Source organism: Achroia grisella, unplaced genomic scaffold (genome assembly GCF_030625045.1).
Source record: "Achroia grisella isolate CSIRO2021 unplaced genomic scaffold, CSIRO_AGI_Agris_v1 utg1867, whole genome shotgun sequence".
NCBI classification, from domain to species: domain Eukaryota; kingdom Metazoa; phylum Arthropoda; class Insecta; order Lepidoptera; family Pyralidae; genus Achroia; species Achroia grisella.
The window spans coordinates 1,946-28,429 of NW_026712690.1; the positions used below are offsets into that span (position 1 = coordinate 1,946).

The 26,484-nt window shown below is 33.8% G+C and overlaps 2 protein-coding genes across 2 annotated transcripts in view; both read left to right on the plus strand.

Moving 5' to 3' along the window:
* Positions 1-266: 266 nt before the first annotated feature.
* LOC131841652 (pikachurin) lies at positions 267-9,520 on the plus strand (the record flags this gene model as incomplete). The annotated part of the gene is made up of 11 exons (XM_059189977.1): positions 267-321; positions 559-697; positions 1,114-1,191; positions 3,005-3,150; positions 4,333-4,594; positions 5,203-5,297; positions 6,175-6,558; positions 7,549-7,686; positions 7,972-8,058; positions 8,632-8,735; positions 9,287-9,520. Coding segments are annotated over 11 exons (1,649 nt in total), but the record flags the coding sequence as incomplete, so codon positions are not given.
* A 6,420-nt stretch (positions 9,521-15,940) lies between these two features.
* LOC131841649 (putative ferric-chelate reductase 1 homolog) overlaps positions 15,941-26,484 on the plus strand; it is a 31,750-nt gene continuing 21,206 nt past the window's right edge. The window contains exon 1 of the mRNA XM_059189974.1: positions 15,941-16,288. The gene's annotated coding sequence lies outside the window, so the exon portion shown is untranslated. The remainder of the gene's footprint in view (positions 16,289-26,484) is intronic.

Genomic DNA, 26,484 nt, shown 5'->3' on the forward strand with positions numbered 1-26,484 from the left:
AGTATGATTGTTTATATTAGTCTGGGTATTTTATAGGTGTATTATGTATGTATTTACAAAAAAAATGTATCTACGTATTTATATCCCTAGTGGTACTAGATGGCGCTATGTGAATTGTCCAGGAATATTATTTATTATTATTATTATTATATTAATAATTGTCTAAGAGTGATTAAGAAATAAATAATAATATTAAACTGACATTTTATAATATTGGATAGGTGTAAGTATCATTATCGATTTTAACATAATCTCTCTTGTTATAGCCGAGTGTGCACCAGCTCTAGCACCATGGAAACCACCAAATGAAGTCACTACTAAGTGAATCCAATCACACAACAACGACGCACATGGCATATACGATATAAACGATATTGTACACTTCGAAGACAATGATATAGTCATGCGAGACGCTAAAACAGAGGAACAAAACAATTTAGATAACTCGGTTGAACAGTTCAAAAACTACAGAATGGCAAAAGATGTTACAAAAATAAAAAGTGAAATAGATACTAAAATTAATGATATTAATAATGATGTGAGCAATGATTTAAATAGTGATAACGATAAAGCGATGAGAACAGCTAAAGTTGATGATAAATGCGAATGTCATCATGGCGGTGGTTGTGTTGGTGGAGTATGTTTATGTCCGTTGGGATATGCTGGAGAAAAGTGCGAAATTACTTTGGACCTAAAGGTAATAATAATAAAATTGATTTTAATTGTTGACAGAATAACTTACAATAATACAGGGAACATGTTCCAAACGATCAGGGTGAACAGCTTGGTTCCTTATCTACAAATTCTGAAAGCCAAAAATCTTAGAAACTGACATTTTCAAACATTAAATCGAAGTTATTCTACATACATTACCTACATATTCTTCACTCTTGAGTAATATTGCTACAGTATGAAATTAAAAATTTAATTTCAGATATGTTTTTCTATAATTTTTTTCTTCAAAGACCACGTCACATATGATATGGAAATATATAAAAAACATATGCATATCTTTCGTAATACTTAATATAATTATCATAATCTTGAATTTCAATAAGCATAATTATATTTCATAAAAACTAAAGATAATGATCATAATAATTTTAATTTCAGGTTCCACGTTTTAACGGGTCTTCATACCTCCGTCTACCAGGTCTCGGCAACTCCGCACAGTCGTGGCTAGATATACAGGTAAGTGCATATTTTATATTACTTAAATATATTACAAATTAACCCGGTAGACCTTGTAAGAAGTCGTTGCGTATTACCTTAGTTTCACCTATTTCATCCGCTTAGCAGTTTGCTTTGTAAGATGTGTTCTAGTTAAAGGGTGTCATGAAGCAGTGAAATTGCTTGAATAAGATAACATCTTAGTCTATAGTGTTGTCCATGTACATAGGCGAAGATTACCACTTACCATCAGCTAACTAGCAATAAACTATAATGTTAATATATGTATAACTCGAAAGTTAGGAGCTTGGGCAAAGCCAAGAATAGCCACTAATGTAGATCTTTAAATACTATAAAATTAAGTCACTTCTGCGGTCTGTTCGCTTAGATCTTTTAAACTACGCAATGGATTTTGATGCAGTTTTTAGCAATACATAGAAAGTTTCAAGAGAAACAATACAAGTACACCCGTGCAAAGCTGGAGCGGGTAGCTGGTAATATAATAAAGCAAATTCAGTAACAATTTGTAATAAAGTAATCACTAATCTGGATTATTAATAAGCAAAATACAGTTTGAATATTGTCTCGTTAACATCTTAGTAGAATAATCTGAATCTGTAATGGTTCTGTTTATTATATCAGATCAATACATAAAGTTGAAGAGTTCATTTGCTTGTTTGGTCGAACTAATCTTATAAGGAACTACAGATTCCAATCGTACTTCCAGATTGTTTGTATTGGTTTAGGTATTCTCTATGTATATTATACCTATATATTTGTAAATTGTGTTTAAATATTTCTATCAGTTATTATTATTTCTATCATTTAGTAGTCATACCTTAGTTTAGGACGAGATTGCAATGGGTATGTGAATTTTCCTAGGTTTTATATTATTACTAGCTGTTCCCGCGGTTTCATCCGCATGATATTTATAGCCTATATATTATTCGGATATATAACCTATATTACTGTAAAGTTTCATTAAAATTAATTCAGTAGGTTTTGGTAAAGAGTAACAAACATCTATTCATACTCACAAACTTTCGCGTTTATAATATTAACAAGATTTTGCTAAAAAATGTTAATAAACATCCAAATTAAATATTAAATCCTTTACTAACTAAATATTTTCATAATAAACCTGCCCGAATATTTTTTGTAACTTTTTCGTTTTTATAAACAAAACGGGCCCCTTAACCACATCACAGTTCTCATAAATAAACTCGGTAAGTGCTAGTAAAACAAAGTAATAAGCCGACTTTACACATATATTTTTAAACAAGCAAAAGTTTCCCGTGGTCGTTTAAAAGCTTTCGCGAAAAAATAATTTGTTTAAGGGGAAAAAATGTTGGAAACCTGACTAACGCCACGCGACAGCTTGCCGAGTTATGAAATAAATTGGTCCTGGCTTAACGTCTGTCACGAATGTTCGTCTACGCATTTTTTGATGTAAATATACATTAGAATACTTAACGCAAATGCAGCTTTTTAATTTACTGCTTCCTTTTGATGTATTAGTTAATATTTTGCTGGCGAAATAATGCTGGTTTTATTAATTCTCCAGGTGTCGTCAAGATTATTTAAATTTATAGTCATGGTTTTTCAGTATTTTTTTTAAATATATTAAATATTTTTACTTTTTGTATATATAAATGGTATTTAACTGTGTCATTTATCTTAATAATATGTATTATTAGATTTCACCGCCTTATTAGGTATCTCCGATCAGCTACGGTTGACTTGTAGGGAATACCATCAGGTATTAAGTCCACCACGTATACAAGTTTGTGTGCAAAAGAATAAATAAATAAAATTATTTATCTGTCTTTCCCAGATAACTCTCAAACCGACTGACGGCGATGGCTTGGTGCTGTACAACTCCGAACATGCGAGCGGAGACGGAGATTTCTTCTCCCTTCACCTCAGAGATTACTTCGTGGAGTTCGCTTTCGATCTTGGCTCTGGTATTGCATTGGTCAGGTTAGTGAAATACCATATGATATTGACAAATAATATAAAATGTCGAATGGAATGCGAGATAAGGTAGACAGTGTGTGATGTATTTATTTAATATTTTATTTTTGTATATAAACCTTTAGAACCTGTAGTATATGTTTCTCTTTCTCTTCTCTCTTTCAGCATAAAGTAATCCACTACTGGACGTATGCCTCTTGCATAGTTTTCCACTAGTTCTATCTGTGGCGCACCTTGTCCAGGTCTGCCCTGCCGGCAGATAGTCTGATGACATCAGGAACACCTGATGTCATCAGACTATCTGGCGGTTGGCCTGCCTACGCTTCTGCTTCCGATCCTAGGTCGCCACATTAGGGATCTGTATGTCCATCTGTCGTCATTACTTCGACATACATACAGATGATGTCGGTAACTCCAGTGCGCCTTCTGATCTCAGTATTTCGCAGTCTGTCTCATAGGGAGATACCGAGCATAGATCGCTCCATTGCTCTTTGGGTGACTTCTAGCTTGTTGACCCTTTCGGCGATTAGTGTCCACGTTTTGCAAGCGCAAGTTATCACTGGTAGAACGCATTGCTTGTACAATCTTGTTTTCAATATTTGCGTGATCTTAAATTTAAAAACATCTTTGAGTTTACCAAAACCGCTCCATCCTAGTTGAATTCGCCTATCCAACTCTGCACCCAAGGACTCTGCATCTAGTCGGATTTTTTGGCCAATATAAATGTACTCTTCCACATGTTTTATGATGGTTCCCTGAATTGAAACCGATATAGTATTCCGTTCACTCAGTCTTCTGCAGATTCATCTTCAGGCCTACTCTATCAGATACTTGACTCAATATGTATTATGTATTCATATATTATTTATTTCTATTGTTATACTGCGCCACCTACCTTTCCTTTACTCACAGCTTCCAAATCCCAGGTTGTCTGTAAGAGATTGCTTTGAGCGATACGGCCGCCATTTGTTAGCATATTTTTTTGTAGTTTTTTTTACTGTGCATAATAAAGAGTTACCTATTTATTATTATACTTTGATACTTTGACCGATCGTCGTGGAGATCTTTGGGGGAGGCCTAAGTCCAGCAGTGGACGTCTTCCGGGCTGCGATGATGATGATGATGACTTTGCTGATTTAGCTTTGATTACACCAATACTAATATAAATAAATAAAATCATCTTTTCAGATCTGCGTACCCTTTAAAACCGAACACCTGGCACCGAGTATCAGTGAGCCGTTCTGGTAAACATGCTTCTCTGCGTGTGCGCGCTTCATCAACCAATGACGTCAGCGTGACGTCACCTCGAGATGACGCGACTCGCTCGGTGACGTCACGCGGCGCCGCCCGCCGGCTCACTCTTAGGCAGCCGATGCTATTGGGAGGAGCGCCTCACCCCTTACCACCTAGACTGGCCTTAAGGACGTCTTTCAGTGGATGCGTAGGCCAAGTAAGTTTATAAACTTATTCTCTTTGATTTCATTTATTTATTTACTAGTTGTGCTCACGTGTTATAATGACCAAATATAGAATAAATATTCAGTAATCTAACCCAAATGCCAAAAATAAATATCATCGTTGTAGCTTGAAAAATGATGATATTTCCATACAAACATTCATATCACCTTTCAACCCTTATTTCGCATTATAAAGTAGCCTACAGGTATGTCCTTTCTCAGGGTCTAGATTATATGTGTACCAAATTTAAATCGGTTTTGTAGTTTTACCGTGAAAGTAAGACAGACAGACGGACAGAGTTACTTTCGAATTTATAATTTTTTTTTTTAATTAAATTTCGGCCTCGGTGGTCTAGCCGTTTAGCACACCGCTTCACTTCCGATGGTCGCGGGTTCGATTCCTCGTAAACAAACATTTGCTTTCATGAGTATGATTGTTTGTATCGGTCTGTTTGTTTACGTGTGTAACTTTTTTTTTATTACTTTCCGGACTACTCTAAAGCTATTGGTCGCAGATGGCCATTACAGTTTCACCGGACGATTTGTGTGTCATTGTGCTTGTGAGTTTGATGTTACATGAAGAACTGTATGCTTTTTCCAGTTGGTAATAAATGATGAAGAGTTGGCTGTAGTGGCATCAGCGTTGGGTGGTTTGAACGTAGATAACTGCGACGAACCTAATAATACGACGTGTCTGTAAGTATTCTTTCTTTTATCTTTCTTGATATAAAAATACTGCCATAGACATATTTATTTATCTTTCTTGATTTAACACGTTGAAGACCGTATTAAAAAATCTTATTTCTCACATAGGCATCGCCATTTTTTTATTGTTAATTAGGTATATTCTTTTTTTAAATGTCTTTAGTGTACAATAATTTGAGGTAGACATTATTTAACCCCTAGATTTATTTCAATTAAAGTGCCTGTTGATCTCTCGGTCCCATTGTGTAAATTTACTTTCGTTGCGGAGTGACCCACCGGTGGGCATGTCTTTAACGTGTTAAATAACATATACACACTGTTATAACGATTATCAAAAATGGGAGAAGTTTATCGTTATCATTTAAATCTATTACAGACACTTATAATAAATCAGATCTGTTAGTTCAGAATGTGGTTTGATTCAAGAACAACAGATGCGAAATTCTGCTGTAATGATTTCAAATGAGATTTTACATAATTATAACAATTTTCACGCGCGCGATTTCTTTGCGTAACATATTCCCCGTTTTCGCAACAATTTTCATTGCAGCTCCACTCCTATTGGTCGTGGCGTGATGCTATATAGCCTTTAGCCTTCCTCGATAAATGACCTACCCAATACTAAAAGAATTCTCAAAATCAAATCTGTTTCTGAGAGATTATACGGAATTTCTAAACTAACAAACTTTACCTCTTTGTAATATAGATTTATTGTGTATACTGCACCGTATAGTGACCGCCAGGACATACATTCTATTGTATAATATTATAATACAATATAATTAGTAACCAAAATCCAAAAGACCAGTCCATAAACAACACGTTCACGAATATGACGCTTTAATAAAGATTATATTTACCTTTCCAGCAACAGCGATTTATGTAGAGAAATACTTCAACCCATGTTACAATATCAACATAATATATCTGATAACAACATACACCATTCAATTGTACCCAAGAAAGGGTTCAGACCCAAATACCATAAAGTCAAATCGAAGAAACACAACCAACATTTGCATACAGAGAAGTCCAAAAAGAAGAAGTATTTTGCAAGTAAGAAGCATGACTACTTGCAAGACACGAGAAGTAACGATGTGGTAACGGAGAAGCCTGTTTACGATGGACAAACATACATGCAAGTTAAATATTTAAATTCAAATGAGATAAATTGGGGTGATACTAATACATATCCAAGTTTCACTGGCACTGATAGTTTTATACATATTGATGATGAAGAAACTATGAAAAGGTAAGAAGAATTTGTAGTATTTGATTTTAAATAGTTTAAGACTTTTAAATTACGGTATCGGTGGTAAGTTAGAACCTATAGGGTTGGTACTAACTAAATTTTGAAAATAAGTTGAGAATACTTCGTAGAAACTTTAAGACTCATAGTCTAAAATGAAAAATTACAATTCAAGAAATCGATATCACAGGTCAGAACTACCCCGCTACAGTTGCTTCCATTATTTGAAAATTTGACATTTACACTTGTCTATTTAGTCTCTGAGATTAAAAAACAGACTATAAGTACTATAACCATATTTGTATACATATATATACTAATGACTACGTGAAATACGTATAAATAAATATTATTCGTCGTAAGGCAAATCGTCGTTGCCACAAGAACATAGCGTTTCACAGATTTAATAAAGAATTAACAATATTCAAGTTTAAACTGTCCATATTGTATTGAAATTATGACATGGCCTCATTCAGTCTTTGGCATGTGTAAGTTCTGCTTTTCAGCACTTTTCTACAATACTACGCACAGCATATATAACAAGCTGTGTGTAATGTTATTGTATTTTTATAGAACTTTAAACCCATTTTTCTCGAAAACATTATAAAGGAAAATTGTATAATACAACAAAACTTGTTCTTTACTATAGGTAATTTCATATCCTTGCCTGCTTGCCTGGTAAAAGCCATATAGCCGTTCTGACTAAATATGTATACAAGACACATAAAGTATATGTAAATATTAGGTGAGACTGAGGTATCCGTGTTTTAGAGTGGAGATCGCGAATTGGCAAACGTAGTGAAGCCCCGTAACTAGGTGGAGCGACGACATACGTAGGGTTGCGGGTTGTAACGGTAAGAGAAGGGAAGATCGTGCCCAGTGGCGTGCTCTGGGAGAAGCCTGTGTACAGCAGAGGCTGATGATGATGATAATGAGGTATCTGTGGAGAGGATAATTTCTAGTGCAAGTGTGGTAAATGTGATGGTGTTTCAGGCTGGTGAGCTACTCGCTGGACATCAACATCCGGTTCCGCAGCTCTCGTGCGCGCGGCCTGCTGGTGTGGTCGGGCGGCCGCGGCCCGCCGCACGACTTCCTTTCGCTGGCCGTCGAGGACTCCGTGCTCGTGTTCAGGTGAGTACTCTCTGGACATCATCATCCGGGCGAAATTAGGAATTAGCTTACATCAATCTGCAGATTTTGCCAAGCAGAAGAGGAAACGCCACTAAACATCCTATGTGGTAGTAGCCCACTCATGCATAAACGAAATATCTCCTTTGAAAAGTATACATTCTATCCTAAGGATATGAAAACCATCGCTCCTAAGAATATCCTCCACACAATAAATCTGTACAGGTCACAGTGTATGTATGTTTGTCTGTATAAATAATGTGTGTAACAATGAAATATTATTTCCAGATATGATTTGGGTAGTGGCGAAGTGGTGATCATAGCGAATCACACGAAAGTGGACGACGGCTTGTGGCACAGAGCACGGGCGACCAGGTCAGTATTTTCTTTTATATCTTTAATAATATAAACGCAAAAGTTTGTAAGTATGGATGGATGGATATTTCTTAGTCTTTCATGCTATACTACTGAATGGATTTTAATGAAACTTTACAATAATGTAATAACATAGGGTCGTAGGCTATAAATTTCATGCGAGTGGAACCGCGGGCACATTAATACAATCCCTGCATAATTCACAAAAACGCTACCTAATCAGTCCCAAGCTCATCAGACCTTGTGTTAAGGGTACCAGACAACTACTCATTAACGCAATTGTTTGTACCGTGCGAGGATTCGAACCCGCGGCCATCAGGAGTAAAGTTGTTTAACCGCTAGACCAGCGAAGCCGTCAAAACTATGTTATTGTAATATGTACTTGTTCATGATTAAAGAAGTTATGTACAAAGGCCCCTATACAGGAGTTGCCATGGCGCCTGCTAACTTTTGCAATGTGATATTTGCTGACAAAAAGTGAGCAGGCGTTGGAAGGGTGCTTGTGACACGATAAAGTTTATTACAATTTGTTACAAATGATATAAAATAAAATAAACAACAAATACTTTACAGGAACCGACAAGCTGGTGTACTTGAAGTGGACGGCCTGGGGTCCGTAGGCAAGGTGTCGCCGGGAAAACTGAAACAGTTGAATACAGACAATGGACTCTACATAGGTATAACATTTTTTATTTACTGGACATACCTTTTTTTCTAATTATCTCTTAGGCATACAGCACCTTCTCTTAGGCATAAGCGTTCACAGCTTAAAGCCCGCATGACGCCAGCAGTGTGCACTAGAGACGACATAATGCTTCCTTCTCTTTCCCACATACTACACTATTGGTGGTATTAATACACATTACAATCCCCCTCCCCTTCTTGTACCTCGTTGCTAATAATGTCTGTCAGATAGACCACCACGAAGTTCCTTCTGGGAGCTATGGTGCTTACCTAGTAAATAAGCCACTATAGTTAGCCTATAGACCTGACCTAATACTCATGTTATTATCCTCCACTGATGTCCTGCCAGCGTTACCGTTAGCGTTATATTATATAAAGTTTGAGGCACAAGTTCTCATTACTAATAATCGCTTTCTCTTAATAAACCAGGTATAGTATAGTAGTAAATGTAGACGTGAAAAGTAACAAACAGACAGAAGGACACAGTTTAGCATTTATAATACTAATATTATCGTAATTTATGTATATATTTTTTTATTTTCAGGTGGTCTACCATCAATAGAAATTAACAGCATGGGCAAATACAAAACCGGCTTAGTGGGATGCGTCTCGCAAATATCACTAAGTGGGGACTTCGATATACCACTGTCGTTATCAAAATTACCACACACAATCACGAACAATGTCGGCAGATGCACCCCATAAAACTGGGCAATTCATTTAAATGAATCGGCCGGTTCATTTAAGTGAATCCACTTCATTTGTTACGAGCGCAGAATTCCTGGTTCATTTATTTTCATTATAAATGAACTGTTCCGCTTATGTTGTCCTGGTTCATATATATTCATTCTAAATGAACCAGACAGTTATGCGCATATAATTATAATGTTAGGTGTGTTTTATTTACTAAGTTCATTTATTTTTTAACCAATTTATGGTTTGAAGTTTTTTTAATAAATGACCAATTGTTTTTTTAATAACTCCGTAACTACATATCAATGAATAAATTATCGGAGGCAATAAACTACAATATGATCGAGATAATATCAGCTGTCTTTACACGAGTTTACACAAAATAATAGTAATAATTGAATACTCTTAGTCAATTTAGAAATAAGTGAACTGATGTCTTTTTGAATATATGTTGTTTTTACTCCTTTATTTCTGATGAATCAATTAATAATTTAGACTTTATTCTTTCTTCCATTTCATTTCCATGGACAATGGAGTAACTTTTCAAAGTGCTTTACTATCTAGTAGATATGAAAAAAAAAAACTATTTGTAATGTTAAAATAAATGAAATTCTAGTCGTACGAGTGGTTTGCACGCATTTTTGTTTCTTCATTTTGATTTTATATGAAATAGCGTGTCACAAACTTGTTACTATGTGAGTGTATTTTATAAAATAGTTCAATAAGTATACATACGAGTATATAGCGTTTGTATATCGAAATTTTCATATGGACGTGGTTTAGATTATTGTAAGTAGATTAATAACAATAGTGTTTGATAATTGAGCTTTTTATATTAAGTGTTAAGCGTGATCGAGGTTTAGTTTGGCAATTCATTTCGTTCGCTTTAATAATGACAAAAACATATAAATATTTTAGCACCGCTTTAGTATTAATAATCATAGAGTATATTTAACAGGTAGTGTAATTAAATGCGCTTTGTATGTATAAATTGAAAAAAGGGTTTAGGGAAAATGATGCAATGCTCTGGCGTAAAGTGTAATAGATTATACAGAATGTTTAGACTAAATAGAAATTATACCAAAACATATTGTGGTTACCACTTACCACCAAGTCGGCCGTCACTTTGTTACGGCATCATTAAATTTTTCAGCACATACATTTCATTAGGCAAACTATAAAATAAAACCTTTCGAAATAAACAAAACATATTTCACATCAATATCTATATATCTATATCTCTTAAAACCGACTGAATGTTTAACGGTGATTGCAGTTTTTCTTTAAACCCTTTTAATTTGCAATTTGGATATTTAATGAATACGACTTTTCGGAAACCCTTTACGTACCCTTATTTGTAAAAATTACATTCAATATAAAAATATATGAAAAATTCGATTCATTAAATAGTCAAAGGGCGAAATGTATTTCCAAATGATATAATATGAACCCGTCGCTGGGAATTCATTTACACCAATAAGTTTGTCAATTACCTACATAAATATTTCACAGGGTGTGAAAGGAAATTATAGAAAAGCATATCTTGATTGTATTAATATTAATTATTACATGATCATGTTCGGTGTTTTATTGTCGGTATTAATTCATGTATATCGAAAAAAAAAATACAATTCGAATATCCATATAATTGGTTGATTTATTCTATTTATTTATATTATTGGGACTATTTTTTTAGTAGGAATGGTAGACTGTAAAAAGTATGGGTACCTCAGTATCATCTATTTGAACTAAGCAGCTTGCTTTGTAAGCAGTGTTTCGGTGCTGATTAGTCAGTGAACAGGATAAGAGGCATTACATCTTAGTTCTCTGGAATAATAACGCATGAGTGGGATTTCTTTATTTATTCTTTTACACACAAAAGTATATACATGGCTGTCTTAATGCCTAATGGCATTCTCTACCAGTCAACCGTCGCGCTGATCAGAGACAATAGAGCGGTGCACTCTAATAATTGATATAAAAAAAAATAGATAAATACAGAGAAATAATATGGTATGGTATCACGATTGTCACATGATATTGACGTTGCGACGGTTACCATGTAGGTATCTACCAATATACTTATTAAATTCTTAAAAAATAAACTTTAGTTATTACGGAAATTCTCATTTTTAAATTAATGGATATTGTACTTATTTTACGATATTTTGATTAATCTATATTTATATTATAAAATATTTAAAGGGCTTAACTGAAAATCAGCACCGATATTCATGGTAACAGTGTTATACTGGGTCGTGACCTGCATTAGCTCTTAACTTATTTTGATTTCTTTGTATTGTTATAACTTTTATTAACATATTTAGTTTTTTTTTTAATGTATAAAAATCATAATTAATTAGATATGGCTCGTTACATTTATTTGTTTACTTGTCTTTTATTTTGTAATAGTCAATAAAGTTATACATATATTATACTGTTCTATTTTCAGTGCAGTTTCAAATTACTTATGTAATTTTTTTATCAATATTTATCTCTAATATTATATTTTTTCAGGATTTATATAATTGTTTTTTTATTAATTAATTAATACTTTTTATTAATTAATTAATATTTTTATATTAGTATTTATTTATGTATTTTTTTTTAATTAGTTAACGTATTCGTGTACGAACAAGCGTGCTCTTCAGTGTTGCCGCAATATTTAATTAATTACTGAATCTGCAATATATACCTATAGGTATGATACCTTTATAGACTGTTTTAGCTTAAATAGACGTTAATTACCAACTTATGAGCATTACATATACGCTTATTTGTCATATCTGAGGTACAAAAAAGAAATACAAAAAAAAATACGAATATTTATAAAGTTGTGCAATTTTATTCTTAATTAAAGGGATTATTACATTATCAAATGAGAGATTTTAATATCAATGTAAGGTACAACAAAACAGTGGCGATACAAACTATATCTTAAGGGAAAATTACTTGCTTACAAACTCTAGTTACAACGAGAGAAATACACAAACATAATAATTCTAAATTTAATATTTATATCAAAAAGAAAGAATACTTCAACAATTATTATAGATAATGTAATACTCCCAATAAAATTCTAAATTTTACAAAACAAATGACTAATGTAATTTTTTATTATTTTAACAAAAACTTATTGTATTTATTTGACTAATGTACCTAATTTTATTTCATTATACATTCCATTACCAAAGACTTATAGTTTTTTATATGTGACATGTTTACATATATATTACATTTGTTTGGAGTATATGTAGACCTACTTGTGACATATTAATAGCTTGACTAGTGTTAGTTTTGTATGTGAAACCTGTCCGATGTATAATATGCCGTTATTTGTACAAAATTATATCAATAAAATATAATTAAAATGTATAAAGGTGTTTATGTAATACTTTCTTTAAAATATTATCTTCATTCTTACGCATTTTTTTCTTATAAATGATAATGGAATGGTCAACCCGCCCTAACGCTTTACGCTGGCGGGGCACCAGTAGAGGATGGTAAGATGGGCATGAGGTCAGGTCAGTTGGCCCATCGTCGCAAATTCTCCATGAATTTATTATATCATGATGGTTTCTAGGGAACCACGCGGATGTCAACCTGACATGGTACATTGCTATGAAATGAAATGAATATTTATTGCTTAAAATGTGGTACATTATGTTACTACAGTTATGTCCAAAATATTTGAAAAAATACTCTATAATCGACTCGAAACTTTTTTAAACTTTAAAAATATTATTTCTAGTAAACAGTACGGATTTAGGGCAAAATCAAATACATTATCAGCAACAATAGATCTTATAACCAAACTAAAAACTAATATAGACCAAAAGCATATCGCTCTGGGTGTATTTATTGATCTAAAAAAAGCTTTTGATACCGTAAGCCATGAAATACTCCTGAATAAATTAAAAGGCATAGGAATTACTGGAATTGCACATAATATATTTAAATCCTATCTATATAATCGCAGACAGATAGTTAAAATAGATAACATTCAAAGTCAAACTAGAATCGTAACTTGCGGAATCCCACAAGGTTCTATTCTCGGTCCCCTATTATTCTTAATATATATTAATAATATATATAGCATTGGTCTAAAGGGGGATATTACATTGTATGCTGATGATACAAGCTTATTCTATTTTGGTCATTCAATAGATGCTATAATTGTGGATGCACAAGACGATCTAAACTTGCTAAACAAATGGTTTCAATATAATCTTCTAACTATTAATATATCTAAAACAAACTATATCATATTCAAAGCAAAAAACAAGAAAATTGTAGATACTATAGACCTAAAGATAAATAATATAAAAATTAATAAAACTGAAATTGAAAAATATCTTGGCCTTCTTCTTGATAGTACTCTCACATGGAAACCACACATTCAAAAGGTTAAATCCAAATTGACTTCCCTTACTGGAGCATTACGAGGTATAACCCGATGTCTTCCTCATAAAGTGCGTTATTATGTTTACAATTCTCTTGTTAAGCCTCACATCGATTATTTAATAGAAATTTGGGGCACAGCTGCTAATACTAACTTAAACCTAATACAAAAATCACAAAATAGACTGTTAAAAGTACTTTTTCATTACAATTACCTTACATCTACCCAAAAAATATATAGAGAAACAAATTTATTAAATATTACACAAACATACAAATATTACACTAGTTTATTAATACGAAAAATATTAACAAAAGACATACATACGCACATGAGCTTCACTAAAAAACAGCAAGTGCAAAAAATGCAACTGAGAAACGCAAATAATTTAATATTAAGGCCACCGAGAACTAACTATGGCAGAAAAACCATTGTATGTGAAGGCGCACAGATTTATAATAAACTCCCCAAAGACATTAAAGAATCGCAATCAATAACTACATTTAAAAAACTATTGAAACACTATATAATAAACCACTATTAGTAATCTCAAAAAATATGTCGCTATAGATATATATAGTTTTTCTTATAATTTATTTATTTTTATTTGTAAATATCATAAATAATTAATAGATAAATAAAATATAAATAAAAATTAATATTAAAAAAAAAATAATAAAAAACATTAAAAAAATAAACTCTCTAATATGCCACATCTAGTACATGATGATGATCTGATACATCTGTGTACATGTGAACCCAGTACCGCTGAGGCCATCTATGCGCGGTAAGCAACCAATAAATGTTATCATTTATGCGGGTAGTTACTGCGTAGACTTTGTTACTGCACCGTCCGCATTATATATGTACACCTTCTTTTGTATTTCCACTAATATTTAATTTTGTATAAGTTTATGCTTTTAGTTCTCATGTTAAGTGAATTATTTGTAATTCTTAATGAGAATAAATATCTAAAACCTAAAAAAACCTACATATGTGGCAATGGAACTATTAATCCACAGTACTAATAATCCCCTTACGCATTACATGCCCATACCGTATAGATTATTTGTAACAATCAATTAAAATTAATCTATAACCATTACTCAATACAACAACTAGTTGTCACAGTATTACTTAATAGTTTCTTGCAACACAAATAGCACTCGAGTACCTACACTCGAGTTAAAGGAGGTGGTACTCGAGTTAAGGGAGATATTACACGTTCATAGGTATTACTTTTTTTTTAAGTTATTTATAAGAGATACTCATATACATTTATCGCTATACTGCTTTTGCTGTTGACAATTTGTTGGCGAATAAATACTCATTTAAACTATAATATAGAACTGTAACTACTTATAGCTAATATACTACTGCAGAATGAACATCAATGGTATAATAACAAAAAAATATTTTACGACATTTTTTCGAGTAACCACCACGTAGTTTTAATTTAATTTATTTCTTTTACATGAACAATCGTTTTTGTTAAATATTCGTGGCGTCATGTACCTTCTTGAAGTAGTTAGAATTTTATTCTAAATAGAAGTGTCAAATTTACTTAAGACCCACCAGATAGAAAGTGGCAACCGTTTGTATGCTAGATAAGCACCACAGACATCAGAATATTTAAAATGGAATGTTGGATCCGGTTACGCGGGAGGATGATAAGATGAGCATGATCATCTTATCATCCTCCACTGGTTCCCCGTCAACATGACCCGTCCCCGTACGCGGATGCACCGTTTCATTACCTCACATAGATAAAAAGACAATTAGCACTGGGCTAGAGTGCTCAGTGTAAATTCTCCAGCAATATCATCATTATAAGTTCTGAATCGTGAACATTAAAAATCAAAGGAAAATAAACCCTACACAAAATATAAGCAGAAAAAACCCACACTCTCTTATAACGTACAAAACGGGGTATCATTCATAACAAATATAAATTCAAGTTTACAATTCCGCCGTAAAAACCCATTATAGTTCAACACACCTTGGTGATTCAACAATCATTTATCATTCACTCACAAACAATTCCGTTCGCTCAAAATGCAGGTGTATAGTAACATTCATTCAATCAGTCGCGGTTACCTGCTCGTGTGAACAGTACGTTTTTAGTTCGTCGTCACAAAGTTACTTCGAAATTCTTTTATTAAATTCGAATTTATAAACTAGGAATTGTGGTTTTAAAAAGTATAGTGGCACTTTTATAAAGACTGTTTACATAAATTAAAGTAAGTGTTTAAGATTAAATTATAGTTGAGAGTTTAAAGTTTTTATTGCAACATTTAGACCCGGCTGCGACGATTTAAACTGTGCAAATACTGTGTGAAATCTTGTGTTTAGTGACAAATAATTTATATCACTTATAAGGTGATCAGATACTTTGCTGGATTGTGGTGGCACAAGTGTACAGCTAGACAACCTTGCATGACCAGTTTTTTCGTAAATATCGAAAGTAAAAGTTGAAATTCTTTAACGTGCATTGAATTTGATAATGTGGAATACAGTTAAGTAAGTTAAACACTATCGAATGAATCTTATTAGAAAAGTAGTGTAATTGGTGTATTTATTATACAGTAAATTACGGTTTTTATTGTAATTAATTTATAATTATGGTATTAATTGTAATTAAGTGCCGACCTGATAATTGGGGTAATAGTAGAGTAGGCAAGTGTCACGATATTGTAGTTTACTACTCCAAGTTAAAGAATAACGTGAATTCGAAATTGAAACATAAATATTGTAGGTCAACTTATTTTTAATTATTCCACAAATTATAACAATGACATTATCGCTTATCCTCCGCTACCCGATTCAATTCAAAATAGGCATATACCTACTTGGCGAATTTTTTTAAAATAATTTTTTCATGCTTACGGCTCTGGATACAAGTCCTTTTTAGCCAAAACTTAACAATAAGAAGCATTATAGGCAGGTAGCCTCGAAATATCAAGAGCTCTTAATAATTATTATCATAATAAATATTCAGGTGAACATATTATTATGTGTATTATTGTAAACAACCTCGAAAAAAATTTTAACTGTTTATCTACCTATCCATTTCAATTAAATTACAAGGATTGACATTATAAGACTACATACACAGTAAAAAATCTAATAACAACAACTAAAATAAAAACTAACATAAAAAATAGGTAATTGAACGATTTGAACGAATGATAATCAAACATAGTTGAGCAGTTTAAAGTTTTTTTTAAAGGATAATAATGGAATGGTGCACCCGCCTGCGCTATCGGTTTACGCTGGCGGGGCACCAGTGGAGCATGATAGGATGAGCATGAAGTCAGATCAGTTAGCCCAACGCGACAAATTCACCGGGAATGTATCACGATGGTTTCCAGGGGGAACCGCGCGGAGGTCGATCTGACATCTCCCCCCCAGTTTAAAGTTTAAGTCGTATATATATACCTACCTGCATTCAATAACAAACGAAAATCCAAGTTTTTAGTTGTTATTATAAAATTGGTCCTATTGGGCCAGCCAAAGAATGTAGCCTATACTGCCTTGTCATTAAGTTGTATGTTTTTAACATACACTAAAAAAACAGGTTTTTATAATCAAAAAGTGGTAAGATACTGTAGGCAAAGATATTACGCCATACAGCCACATGTGACAATTGACCTGTTATAATTTACTTTTTTAAATTTATTTGTAGTGCAATAATTCTGAATTTATAATACGTCATCTTTGTAAGGTAAAAATACTTATACAACCTACTTGTAATGACTAAAGTTTCACAAACTGTCCCAGGAATTATTTGATTAAGTTTTTTTAGGCCAGTATCCATATAAAAATCATTCATCCGTATAATGATAAAGTAAGAATACATTCAGAATTGTTTAATAAAGTCTACCTTGGCTTTGTACGAAGTCGTCAGCTTCGTTACTTGCCTGCGTCTCACCTATTTCCATCACCAAGCAGCTTGTCTTGTAAGCGTCTTGCTAATCTCTGAAAAGGCTGGACCGATTTTGATGGGACTTTCACTCGCAGATAGCTAATATTAGAATAAGTATCTTATCAAATTACTGGTGAATTTGCCATGATGGGCTATCTCATCTGACCTCATAATCATCTTATCCTCCACTGGTGCCCTGCCAGTGTATACCGTTAGCGCAGGTAGGTGCACCATTTCATTACCATCCATAAAAAACCCTAATAAAAAAAAACAGACAGTAGTTATAAAGAAATGGTACTATGAAATATAACTAGGAAGAAATATACTAGGCCCTATTCTATGTATATACCATAGAGAAGATACCAGTGGCCGTTAGTTTGTTGTTCTACATGAATGGATATAAAAAGTCAACCGCACCAAGTTTCAGTGTCACCCTTTGTTAAATATTATGTTCGTATTGTTCTGCATCTGTGTCATTGACAGCATTCATTTGCGTACCTCAAGTTGCGTGACAGACACGACCTTCGTGGTACGAAACGTTACTGCCCCTAAATATATTATGTAAGATGTACTGTTTTAAAGATTGATTGATTGATCAGTGAAAGTCATTGTAAACCATAGGTTTCCAGAGTTGAAGGGAAGGGGATTGTCAATAAATGGACTAATAACCCCCTTTGATGGCAATGTACCATGTCAGATTAACGCCAAAAGCCATCGTTATAAATTCATAGTAAATCTACCACGTTGGGCTCTCTGACCTGACCTCATGTTCATCTTATCATCCTCTACGGGTGCCCCGCCAGCGTAAACCTTTAGCGCAGGCGGGTGCACCATTTCATTATCATCCATAAGACTATACAAAATTATAATCCAAAAGTCGTGGGTTCGATTCTGGACGATTCCAATAAAAAACTAAATACGATCGCTTTACTATCCAGAATTATGATCCAAATGTACCGGCAACACAAGGGGAGTGGCAAATGTGTTGCCAGCCTCTTAAGAACAAATAAACTCTCTTCTTGAACATTTCAATATCGTATGGGTTCGGAAATACCAATGCTGGAAGGTGATTCCACAATGTTGTTATACGTGGAAAAAAAACATAATTTGGCCGACTTAAAGAAAACTGAGTGCGTCAGTTTATATTTTTGTCTGTTTAGGTGATGCTGTCGATAAGAAACCTAACAGGTTTTGTTCAACACGAAACTGCCTATGACTTACCATCAGATTCTTGACACCTCAGTAGGTAGATAAATCTGTCGAGGTTTTCCTTTTAAATACTAGAAAGATATTGTATCTGCAGATGGTTCTTCAACAACGGGATGCTAAGGTTTCATAAGAGTCAGCAACGTATGACACTTATTGTTTTAGGCTTTCATAGATTCCACACATCAGAGGACCTGTGTGCTTGAATGGTAGAAAAAAATTACTAACTTATCACGCGAGTAAATCTGCAACAGGTTACAGCAATCCATAAATTATAATAGAACTCATTGTTTCCCATGAGAAAACCGGAAAAAATACGCTAAGAATGACAGAAGTTATGGGAGCGTATCGTCTTCAAACATAACAGAAATATTACACGCAATTGTTCGAGTTCACATGTTACCTATACCTTTTATAGATACTTATATGTACATATAAACACTATATAAATATATAGTTGCGTCCTTTGACTAGTAGCATATATATAGTACATATTTATGTAGATGTATGTGAAGTTCCAACGTGAAATGATAGTGCGATGACTTGGTCGGACCATCGCATGGCTGATCGTCCACGAGGTCTAGTATCGAATAACATATAGGCTATAAATTTCATGCGGGCACATTTAGAAATCGGTAACTATAAAAGCTCTTTGCCCGTCTAGCAGTTCACTAGCAGGCCCCTGCTAGATTTGGCTGGGCAGAGAGAGAAACACGAGCGGTGAAGGTGAGTGTTGGAGTACGTCGGCAAAGGGTTAAACCTACACCCGGGTCACAAATCCGGAAACTGCTCGAAGTTTCTCTCTCTCTACCACACGATGGACTCGGCACCCGTGAAACACGAGCGGTGAAACAGTAAGTGCGTCGGCAGAGGTCCTACTCCCAGGTCACAAGTCCCGGGTTTGTCACCCTGATGTAGTGCTCAGAGTTTCTCTCTCTGCATGAATATGAACCCGGTACCCGCATCATGAAATCATGGAATGCTAAGTTCGTCTCTATTCGTTTACGACAGGCAGTTAATATTTTTTAATCAATTCACCTCAATCTCAGTTAGATGAATCATCTGAATCAGTAATTATATAGGTACTAATAGTTTTTATAATAGGTAATTATTTTACAAAGCCACCTGGTTAATATTTTTGTGGTGTTGTTTAGAGCAGACGAGTTGTATTTAATTACTACATAATTACAGTACCTATATTTGATTCACGGACAATTCCTATAGTGACGCATTTAGGGCTTTTTATAGCGGTACCTTGCTATGACAGTAGTTTGCGTTATGCTATTCTTCTTTGTGAAACAAGTAGGGATACGTCATGTTGGCCTGACTTTGGAAACAAAACATCTTAGTCACCAGTAAGAACTCAATTTTTTTATATTTAAGCAAACTGGCGATCGAAATGCTGAAAAATGGCAATATAGTCTATATATAATAATATATAGGTATTATTATATAAACTGCATAACAGACATAATTACATTCCTCTTCGATCGACATCCTCTCCGTTCGATCTCCACTTTGTTCAATCCCCCGTCAGATCGATGCCGCGTCCAATTCAAACGGGGATCGAAATTATGACGGCCTAAGCCTAGGTTCGAACTCCTAGCGGTGCCCTCAGACTAAAGTAGTATCCGTCAGACAGGAGTTGGCCTTCAGCCGTTCCATTAGTCCTTCCGCGGGTTTGGAGTGCCATCTGCACTGGTCCCCTATCGCCCGATGAAGCTGTAAAGGCCAGCTGCGGCCAAGCATTGGAGTAGTCCGAAAAAAAATCTATTCCCAAAAATGTATTCATTTAAACCTTTATAAATCTTACTAATGTACTTTGTGAGTATGAATGGATGGATTGGTGGATATTTGTCTTTTACGCAAAAAGTACTAAACGAATTCTGATGAAACTTTACAGTAATATAGCTGCATATATCAGAATAACCCATAGGCTATAAATTTTACAGCAAGTGTTAAATAAATAACTAGGCTCCTATTACTCAACCTCCTTGAGATGAAAATAATCTTGAAATACTATTGTAATCTGTCACCACCATATCTTAATTATGTGTAAATAATATAACGAAATATTTATAATTCCCATGATTATTGACAAACATATCCGACAGCCGTAATTTCAAATGCACGTATCGATAACAACAGCCGTCTGCGTATAAAAATGTTATAAGTCATAAGGTCGATAATTGAACGATAATTCTTTGGTCTCTAGCAATACCAAGGTCTGCATCATGTAGTAAGTACACATAGCAGTTCACAGAACCGGTTTTTCGAGTTAATTAGCATATTTTATAGACTAGCAGGCGCCTGTGTTCGTTTGTTGATCATTTATTGAAAAATCCTTATTTATGTTTTGTAATGGATTTTAGTATTCATTTAGAATCAAAGTCAAAGTCGTACCTACCTATATTGTACTAATATTACCAACGCGAAACTGTGTGAGAATGGATGAATGTTTGTTACTTTTTCACGCAAAATGGATTTTAACTACACCTTACAATGATATAGCTTATACATCAGAATAACACATAAGCTATAAATTTGCGGCTGAAACCAAAAAAATGTTTATATTAACTACCGTCCCTATATTCACACTTCACACAGCGCCATCTAGTTCAAACCTAAGCAGAACTTATGTTATGGGTAAGAGGCAACTGATAGAATATTAAATACATTTTTAATACATAGAAAACAGCTAGACTGATACAAACAATCATACTCATGAATACAAATGTTTTTACCGTGCGGAGAATCGAATAACAACCAGAATCCAACTTACGATCATCGGAATGTGAGGTTATTGCAGTTAACACTATAATATTTGTAAATAATGAAATATCTATGACATAGTAGATAGTAGTGTTTACATATCGTTGCATATTACTCGTACATGACAAGAACCTATAATACATTCGTGTTGTAGAGAAAGTAACGATGAATTGCAAAGTGTACCGACCGAAGCGTAAACATATGCAATAAATTAGCTAATACATTACTAGCGAAAGAAAGAAGAAAGAAAGTATGTTTAAAAATTAACCAAAAAGATCAACAAATAAGCGTTAATCCTCGGCTTTACACGGATTAACTTTTTTTTGTAAATGGAATAGAAAATCCTTTATACAAATAAGCTTAATTTAAGCAGTTTTGAATAGTTATTTCAATTTACCGCTTATTCGGAAAGCTGTCTCATCAAGACGAAACAAGAAGAATGAGCAAGAAACTTGCGTGTAAATGGAATAGAAATGGAAAAAAATTATCAGAAAGACGGCGGTAGGCTCGAAAAATATCCAAAAGACTCTGACCTACTAAAAACAAGTTTTTTTTATACTACGATAGTGTTAAATAAGCATACGATCCATCTGATGGTAAACGATTACCGTAGCCTGAAACACAGGGCGCGTTCTAATATACAAATATCTTTTTTGTAACATTTTTCTGTGCACAATGAAGAGATTTTTTATTATTATTATTATTCCATAGACAAAATATTACTACTTATAATATTTTATTGCCGCAAGAATGAAAATTAACACGCTATCAATACATCAATCCATTTATGTATTAAACCAATAATACACACTCATAAAGTTTCTTAAAACGTTTCTGAACTGCTGTTAAGAATTTCATAAGTTTGGAAAGTCACGATAACGTGTTAACTTGCTTGTCACGTCGCTGTTGTTTGGTTACATATATATGTATGTATGTGTAGAACAACATGACTGTCATAGTTACCTTTGCTTATATTTCGCTAGGTGTATTTGTAATACCTCGTGATACTGGCCCTAATGCTTATTTGCTGAGTAAATCAGACTTATTCATACAATACATACCTATTTACACACTAGTCCATGGGAAACAAATATTACTTAAATATATCTAAAACCATGCAATAAAAACAAATAAATATTATAACTAATTTAAATTCCAGTTTAAAAATCGTTTAGTCATGTAGGACATCTTAGCCGCTTATGATCATAATTTTATTTATATAGATCAGTATATAGATCCAATTGAAAAGAACTGGCAAGAAACTCAATTGAATAATAAAGAAATTAACTAAAAATGGCTATGTTAACCTAACATTAGTTTATTAATATGCGGTTGGAGTGGCAGCAAGAAGTATAGTAATAAAATCTCTACAATCTTCTAATCTCGTCTAATTTAGATCTCGGTCTGTCTAGACCTGCAGTAAGTTCCATATTAGAACGTGTCTGAAGCTGCACTAGATGTTACTGAGCAGGAAGAGAAACACGAGCGGTGAAGGTAAGTGTTGACGGCCGTAGATTGCTACGCCCGGGTTACAAGTCCCGGGAACTGCTCGGAGTTTTCCTTTCTGCCACACGATGGGCCCGGACCCGTACGGTGAATACATGGAATGTTAAGAAATTCTTTAACGTCATTCCAATGCAAGTCTGCATGCAATAGTCTCAAATAATTTGAAGTCGCTGGTGATAGCGAGACCTATAAATGTATGTACGTTAGGTTTTCATGACTGAATTTGAAATTTTACGTGAAGATAGATTGTATCATGAAGGTGGTTATGTACTATCTTTATAAAAATGCATATAAAATCGCAATTAACAGCCACTTTCTTATCATAGGAAATTATAAACAAAATAACCATTTTATGCTCTAACTAGCTTTTTCCCGCGGCTTCGCTCGCGTTAATTTATCCCCTTAGGGGTGGAATTTAACAAAATCCTTTCTTAGGGGATACCTACGTCATAGTAGCTTTATGCATGCAAAGTCTCAGCCCGATCGGTTTAAAATTGACAAAGTTACATACAAACTTTCATCCCCTACTTTATCCCCTTGGAGGTAGAATTTATCAAAATCCTTTCTTAGCGGATGCCTACGTCATAACATCTACCTGCATGCTAAATTTCAGCCCGATCCGTCCAGTGGTTTGGGCTGTGCGTTTATAGATCACTGTGTTAGTCACCTTTGAGTTATATATATATAGATATATACTCTTATAGATTTTTATTATAGTCATAAAATAATTGAAAAATATAAAAATATTGAAAGTAATTCAAAATTTTATGAATATACGGAAAAACCTTGCATTAAATGCGAGTGAACGCACATTTTTAACTTTCATAACCCAAACATTTTTTGTCTGTGGTCAAGGTAAATTTTTTGTATATATGCATAAATATACACGATACGTTCATCATTTTTTAATAAATATATATGACCAATATAATTAATATAAATCTACCCGTTTTCTACACAATATTGTAGTCGGATTCAGACGATCGGTGACGCTCGGTGTCACATATAAAATAAGTGCGTGCTCTCAGTTTGCGAAAATAATATATAAATCTACGTATATATGTCATATACATTTTAATAATATTTTTTTCTCCGTTGTTTGATTTACTTTTTTCTTCTGATTAGTTTTAAATATACTATCTATTTATTATATTACTTCAATAGTATTTTACAAATCTCCGGCGATAGAAGTCTGTCATCGAATAGAATAGATTTTTTTTTATTCAAATTAACTTTTATTTAAGCACTCTAGAATAGTTATACTTTTTTTTTAATCTATCGCTTATTTAAAGCTCGAGACACGAGAACACGGTAGAAACTTGCATGTTACTCTACTACCGCCTCTACTTTTCTGTACTGTTTTAAATAATTGTTATAACTTACATTATTTAGAATATCGTTGTTTTTTTAAACATTAGTCCAGAGTTATTATTATTGAATGCTTCTATGACAGTTTTAGGTTCTGATCAGGAAACAGATTATGTACATTGTTTAACATGAATCACTGAACAGTCGTTTAGTTCGTGTTACGGTCCGGCCTGACCTCGTATGGAGGTCACATAGTAGGCAATCGCTAATGGCATCTAATGCCAATATCTTAAAAAAAATGTTTCTTGGTGGCATAATGTGTAGTAACATTAAGTATGTTACCACACGCGTATGTTCGACTAAAAGCTAGCCTATAATGTTTACAAACAAATAAAGTTTAAGTGGCTGTTTGTTGTATTATCGCAGAATAGTTGACATTGTTTTAAATTGAATATCAGTGCACCACTTGATTTACTCAAAGCTTCCGTCTCCCTGGTTGTCTGTAAGATGTTGATTTGAGCGATGAGGCCGCCTGTCGTTAGTATATTTATATTAAGTTTTTTTTGTATATCAATTTGTTTTTTCTGTGCACAATAAAGAATTATATTATTACTATGTATACATGTATACATGTGTATACATGTACACCCACGGCTTCGCACGGGTGTACATGTATTACACATATAAACCTTCCTCTTGAATCACTCTATCGACTAAAAAACCCGCTACAAAATCCGTTGCGTAGTTTTAAAGATTTAAGCATACATAAGGACGAACAGACAGCGACAGCGACTTTGTTTTATACTATGTAATGATTATTGTTGAAATCTACACGACATCATTGTTTCATTATCCGAATAACTGTAGCGTTTCTCAACGCATATTTTTTAAACTTAATATAAAATTAGGAAATAGTTTATGGAAATGATTCACAACGGATTGGCAGGTCTCATAAAACTCTTTCTGCCGCCAGGGGGGTAACTCTAATAATGGCCTTTACAGCATCACTGGAAGATAGGGGGCAAGTACAGATGGCACTCCAGCAGAAGGACTTATGGAGCAACTGAAGGCAAACTCCCGCCTGATAGATACGACTAGTCTGAGAGCACCGCTAGATGTTCGAACCTCGTCTCAAGCCGTCGTAATTTCGATCCCCGCTTGAATTTGACGGGGGATCGCTAGGAAGGGGATTGGACGGAGCATCGATCGGAAGGGAACTAGAGGTGTGTGGGAGTCTTACGCACTATAACACCACACTGTGTACCTACGACCGCCATTGCCGAGTGGCGAGGTCGTGTTTGGTTCAACCTCTGGCACTTGGATTCAAAATATATTAAACAAAATGTGGGCTTGTCAAGTGTTGTGGTCACCACATCATCGACAGTTGACAATACCTCTATGTCACTCCAATTAGGTATCGTTTTCGACACAAAATTCTTTGATATACGATCTTATATAATATAGCCCACTCACAGACGCCGAATGACGGCCGAAAAGACACTTTTATTTATCGATATTGTACTCAATAAATCAATAATGAATATCTTGTAATCGTCTTATTTTATTATATTAACTTTATATTGCTTAGTGTCTATGGAAAAAGTACTGGCACGTATTAAAAATAATATTCCAGAGCCAGAAGAAAAAGTAAAAAACCTTAAAAATTACGCAGTACGTAATTATGAAATTAAATTTATGTTCTATCTCTAAAGAGTAATTGGCGGGAATTTATAAGGTTTAATAAATTATATTAGTGGTTTAAGTACATAATTGTATAGCAGTAGGTTTATCCAGAAAGAGAAAAAGGCGCAAATTTATAATGCTTTTTAAAAATAGTGAATTGGAGTAAATTCACTTAGTTGTCTGTTAAATAACACTACACAATACCTCGACCTCGACTCAAGAAAAACTCAGATAGATCAACCATGAA